This window comes from Rhipicephalus sanguineus, chromosome 10 (genome assembly GCF_013339695.2).
Source record: "Rhipicephalus sanguineus isolate Rsan-2018 chromosome 10, BIME_Rsan_1.4, whole genome shotgun sequence".
Classification (NCBI taxonomy): domain Eukaryota; kingdom Metazoa; phylum Arthropoda; class Arachnida; order Ixodida; family Ixodidae; genus Rhipicephalus; species Rhipicephalus sanguineus.
The window spans coordinates 58,349,971-58,355,916 of record NC_051185.1 but is presented as its reverse complement, the minus strand read 5'-3'; the positions used below and the strand labels follow the sequence as shown (position 1 = coordinate 58,355,916).

Below are 5,946 nucleotides of genomic sequence, written 5' to 3'. Positions count from 1 at the left end.
AGCGGGGGTTCAACCATGCTTTATCCATGTTCATGTGTGCGTCTGTATGTGCACGTTCATATATAACACATGCAAAATCGAGAAATTTCGGCAGGGTATGAACCCCCCATCCCCCCTTGGCTACTCCAGTGTTACATTAGCACGCTTACTTTTTCTGTAAACCATAATTTAGGCATCCAAAAATCACTCAGAAAACAAACTCATCACTGCAAAGCTAATGATATAACAAAACATAATCAAGGACACTTCAATCTGTCATTATTGCGTTATCGTCATTTTTACTCATGTTTCATGATTCATCTACTTAATCAGCTGTGCACAGGCAAATCCAGACTTCCTAATTTTATTTCTTGGATTGAAGTAATGATAAGGCTTACAGAAAAAATTTTGCCGATCAAATGTGTAGTTGCCTTTTTCGTTACACTTATACTTCTCATCACTGCAAGAACCTCGCCTGTGAAAGGGGCCCACTTATTATTGCAGCATCGAATAAAGGAGATTCATGTTACGTCGATCATACTAACATGCATGGGTGAACTATTTCCTGTGCTCAGCACTGCAGTGCGAGACTACGTAATCCACATTCAAGGCAAGCCAAACCTTCGACTCCCTGGCATATCTGCAATTTCACCTGAAGGCACCTATGAAATTCTCATGAGGAAATGACAGACTTCGCTCTAAACTCAACAGCCGAGAAATCTGAAAACTTTTTGAGGCACCTTAAAAGTCACCTTTCAGCAAAATAAATCAATCAATTAACATCCACACAAAAAGCACCGGCACCCCTGCCCTTCTCTGCTTCGTTTGGATGACGACTTGAGATGTGGCGACTGAGGGTGCTTTTCTGTGAAAAGGATGCATAGCAGTGGATGCAGGAATATGGACGCTCTCCTGTGTGGGTACGTATGTGGTCCTTGAGGTTGGATTTCAGCGTAAAGGATGCATCGCAGTGAACACAGGAGTAAGGGCGCTCTCCTGTGTGGATGCGCATGTGCTGCATGAGGTTGCTTCTACGTGCAAAAGATGTATCGCACTGTTCACAGGAAAAGGGACGCTCGCCTGTGTGGGTGCGCATATGCTCCACGAGGGTGCGTCTGTGCACAAAGGCTGCATCACAGTGGTCACAGGAAAAGGGACGCTCTCCTGTGTGGGTGCGTATGTGGTCTCTGAGGTTGCGCTTCAGTGAAAACGATGCTTCGCAGTAGAGACAGGAGAAAGGACGCTCTCCTGTGTGGGTGCGCATATGTTGCTTGACGTTGCTTCTGGATGTAAAGGATGCATTGCAGTGGCCACAGAAAAAGGGACGCTCTATTGTGCGGTTGGTCATGTGGGTGCGCATGTGCCGCATGAGGCTGCATTTCTTTGAAAAGGATGCACTGCAGTGAACACAGGAAAAGGGACGCTCTCCAGTGTGGGTGCGCAAGTGTTCCGTCAGAGTGTTTCTCAGTGAAAAGGATGCATTGCAGTGGATGCAGGAATAAGGACGCTCCCCTGTATGGGTGCGAATGTGCTCTGTGAGACGGCTGCTCACAGCAAATGTAGCCGGACACAGGTGACACCGAAAGGGGTGTTCACCCATGTGTCTGCGAAGGTGTACTTTCATGTTTCCCTTGATGTTGGTCACATAGGCGCACTGCTGGCAGGAATGCAGTCCGTCTTGAACAGACACGAGTGAATGATACTGCTCCAGGGATGTCATAGACAAGGAACCTGCATAGCCACAGGAAGCACAGCAAGGCAATGTAAACCACAGATCACACACTATACGTGTGAAACTGGACTGGAGCAGCTAGCAAACAAGGGTTGCTGTACTTGTAAGTAAAGTATACGATAACCTCGGCTTACGCAAATATGTTACTTTAACGATAATAGTGCACTGATACAGCACATGTCTCACACAAGTTGCCATCTCTATACTTAGCTTAATCAATGTAAACACTTACTGCCAAACAGAAATGTCTGATAAAATGTCAATACTATACCAAAAGCACGCAAGTTTTCCTGCATATAATAATTTCTGGGGTTTTACATGCCAGAACCACAACACGATTATGAGGCATACCGTTGTGGAGGGCTTTGAAAATTTCGACCAGCTGGGGTTCTTCAACGTGCACCTAAATCTAAGTACATGAGCCTACAGTATTTCGCCTCCATCGAAATGCAACCACTGCGGCCGAGATTGAACCCGCATTCTCTGTATATGCATACCGCATAAAACACTAACCCCATTAAACTAATTATTAGATTTAACAGTAGATCTGTAAGCCGCCGTTCCTACGCAAATCGTCTGCGGAAACTCGGGTGGGTATGTGCCACAGGAATTGGGCAAGCCACACTACCGAGTACAGCAGACGCAGGCGAAAGTGAAGACATTACGTAGGGAGAGAGCGGAGTGAAAGAGTGAGGGAAAGCGGTGGGGAAGTAGGTTGGAGCCTGGGGAGGGAGAGAGTAAAACCTAGTAAAACGAGGAGTGCTGAGGCAAGGAGCTGGGAAGGAGTAGCGGGGCGAGCATTAAGCAAAAACTATGCTCGGCGAAGTGGAGAGGAGGAAGGAAAGGAGTAGGAGAGGTCCCGAGAAGTACAGAGGAGGAGGAGAATAAATAACTCAAACGAAAGAGAATTTTCGGCCGAGGCACGATTCGAACCTGGGTACCCACGGTTCGAAGGCGAGCGTAGTAACCACTTGGCTATCCAGGCACGGCAACAGAACAAGCATTTACGGGTACCATATGATTGCGTTGCTATGGGCGAGAGAACGAGAAAAAGAGAAATAATGAAAGACAGAAAGAAATAGAGAAAGAAAGGCAAGTGAGGATGAGGAAAAAGAGAATGGCAAGACCAACAGCTCCGCTCTTTCCACAGTCTTGCATACAAAATAATATGAGTGAAAGTTAATATCAAACAACCAAGACGAGTACATGATGCATTCACTGTACATTTTTCCTATATTTCACTGTTATACCGCGTTTGCAAAACAAAATAAACATCATATTTGATCATAAGAAAAAAGACTGCACTCCTCAGTCAATTGCAATCGTGACAAAGATAACTGAAAAGGGTGTACGTTACCTTCGCAGAAAGTAACTGCATTCGCATGATGTCCATCATCAACACTCGGCTTCACGTCCTGCGACGCCGCAACTTCATTCGCACAATATCCATGATCAACATGCGGCTCCACGTCCGATGTAAATTCCTTCGCATAATGTACGTCACTGACATTCGACTTCTCGTCCGACAGTGCCGTAACTTCATTCGCATAACGTCCGTGATCAAAAGTCGGCGTTACGTCCGCCGTAACTTCCTTCGAGTATGCGTGATCAACACTCGGCTTCACGTCCGTCGTAACTTCATTCGCATAATGTCCGTGATCAACAGTCGGCTTTACGTCCGTCGTAACTTCATTCGCATAATGTCCGTGATCAACAGTCGGCTTTACGTCTGCCGTAACTTCATTCGTATAATGTCCGTCATCAACCAAGTCATCAACACTCGGCTTCTCATCCTTCGATGCACATGTCGCGGTCCGTGTGCCGTCCATTGCAGCCATCGCCCCCTTTCGATAGGAGGTTATGAAGTATAGAGAAGGCCATGATTGAGCGCGTTTCACACTGAGGGGGTCGTAGTTTCACATTACGCAGCTATCACGACAGGATTTATCACTCACGCCTTGAATATAACGCCTTCGAGAGTTCGTCCAACGATGCGTGCAAATCTAAGAAGTCAAAATCAAAATGACATGTTGTCGTTGTCGATGTTGCTGATGTTGCCACAGAAATACTATCATCATCAAGGCGGTCGAAAAGGAAAAAAGACTTCTTGGCGCGAGCGTGCGCTCAGATGGCTATGCTAGGTGGTAGAAAGCGGACGGTCGCCGAATAGAACTACGGATACAGCCCCGAGCAAAAGCTGCTTCGCATCTAAAAACTTAGCGCAGCTTGCACAAAGTCGCGCAAGGCTGGGTCACGGCAGAGCTGGTGAGCATCCTAGCTGGTCCTGGCTTGGTTAGGCTTTTACCCTCTCTCCTTCCCACCCCTTGCTATAAATAGCTATGCTTGCTTTTTCTTTTTTGTCGCTGTTTATTTTTATTAAGTTCTATTTCTTTGTGTGTTTCGTTCTTCTCTCCTTTTTCTATTTCTCGCTTCCTCTATCTCCTCTCTCCCTCTATTTTTCCCACTTTCTTTGATATTCTCTATTTCTTTTTTTTCTCTCCCTCTTTGCACTTTTTGTTCGCCTATCAGAGTTATTGCAAGCCACACCGGACAAATTGGCACACGCATAGAGTTTCTCACAATGGCACACGTTCTGGGAGCAAGGAAGATGAAGAGGAGGATGAAGAGAGTGCGCGCCAGTTCATGAGGATGATAACTTTCTATCTACGACACACGGCAGCTCTGCTGTAACTATATCAGCAAGCAACGTCCTCAGAACACCTTGCCAAGCATGTTGCTCGGATATATGTCAAGCCAGGTCCGCGACAGCTGCAACCATAGGTACAACTCCGGATCTTGTGTTTAAATCCGTCGACACCATGATGCTGCGGACATCCTTAGGTTGTCCCAGAACGGGCAAGGAAGTTGGGATCTTACCGGGATGTCCACGGGATTTATTGTGTTGTCTGGGTAGTATGCAAAATTTTAGCAAGCAAGAGCCACTATGTGTTCTTGCCTGTTTAATTAATACAGTAAATTATTTATGAAGGGGAGTTCCATATATGTATTAGTGCGTTTTAAACAATGATCACTGGAAATGTACATTTCATGAAGACAATACGCATATATATGTGCTAATATCAGTAAGTAGATTGAAAATGCGTGTGATGATACGAGGCATGAAAGCATCCACCCATTCATGTCCTCTTCTGGGATGTTTAATGGACATCCGTTCACTGAAGTCTACGGAACACCTACATGACTTCCTTTATTGGATGTGGGACTACTTGTTTGGGGCATCCTTAGGACTTTTCGTGTTGTCTGGGAAATTACACAAGCATCTCGAGCTTGCAATTTGGCATAAGAGGTCTTTAACTGGCAACTGGCCAGAATGTGTGATCTGACCCTCGTGGAAACGGAAACACCATGGATTATAGTGACAGAATCAAACATTATATTCGCGATTTGAATAGAATGCGTTTTTAAATTGCATTTGAAAGTCACAGAAGCTAGGGTACGTGCCTCGATGCTCCTCCTTCCCCTCATGGGAAGGAGGAGCATCGAGGCACTCGAATAGAAACTAACAGAAACCGGTACATGGCGCTGCCTGGTGGACAATTGGTACTGCACAAATGAGTCGTTTGGACTGCTGTGGTAGTATACTGCCGTTTAGGCCTTACACGAGGTAAAAGGAGTTGACGCCAAGAAGCGGTGCTGCCTTTGCGGGAACTAGTAGAACTGTTCTAGCCAACCAGTAAACTTTCCATTGCACTAAAGAAAACAAGTGACGGGGCCATATTTTGACAACGAACATGTACAGGGCATTCCTTCTTAGACAATGCAGGTATTGTCAATAAAAAAGCCGACAGTCAGTCACCTTTCCTCTTCGCACACAAGCTCTAGTTGAGGTGAGAATGCTTTGGTGCACCTAAGGTTACACTGAAATGACTAATTGACAAAAACTTGTTAATCAACTTTCTAATTGCAAACTTCAGGGTAGTTGTTCATATGAGAAAAATTTGACCAAAACAATTTATGGCACACCTGTATTAAATAAATCACAGAAATTGAATGCAATTTGAGATATTCATCATCAAAATTCAATTGCAGCGTTGAAACCTAATGGGTTGGGCATGCAGAGAAGGCAGCTGCTCTGTTACGTCAGACTGCAACAACCCATGAGGGCAAGTGACGAAATTTTAATCAAGGTGCCTCGAAGTAAAATCTGGTCAGGAGAAATGGCAAGTCAATGGAAATACACAAGTGGACCACTTATTTTTTGTGTGTGATGCGTG

The 5,946-nt window shown here is 45.3% G+C and overlaps 1 protein-coding gene across 2 annotated transcripts; it reads right to left on the bottom strand.

The window, feature by feature from the left end:
• LOC119371941 (zinc finger protein 501-like) lies at positions 1–3,722 on the bottom strand. 2 transcript variants are annotated; one of them, XM_049420007.1, is made up of 3 exons: positions 3,069–3,722; positions 1,436–1,710; positions 1–1,255 (listed from the first exon to the last, which is right to left on the bottom strand). In XM_049420007.1, exons 1-3 carry the CDS (start codon positions 3,547–3,549, stop codon positions 752–754), a joined length of 1,260 nt encoding a protein of 419 aa, XP_049275964.1. In that variant the 5' UTR covers positions 3,550–3,722; the 3' UTR covers positions 1–751. The 2 variants fall into 2 exon arrangements, with proteins under 2 accessions (XP_049275964.1, XP_037498314.1); XM_037642386.2 differs by having other exon boundaries at positions 1–1,710.
• Positions 3,723–5,946: the final 2,224 nt, after the last annotated feature.

What these genes read in the sequence shown, in the direction of transcription:
- LOC119371941 (XM_037642386.2), bottom strand. Translation starts at nt 3,549, where the DNA reads ATGGCTGCAATGGACGGCACACGGACCGCGACATGTGCATCGAAGGAT. An exon ending in TGCAGTTACTTTCTGCGAAG is followed by an intron (nt 1,711 to 3,068) that starts GTAACGTACACC and finishes GTGGCTATGCAG; the next exon opens with GTTCCTTGTCTATGACATCC.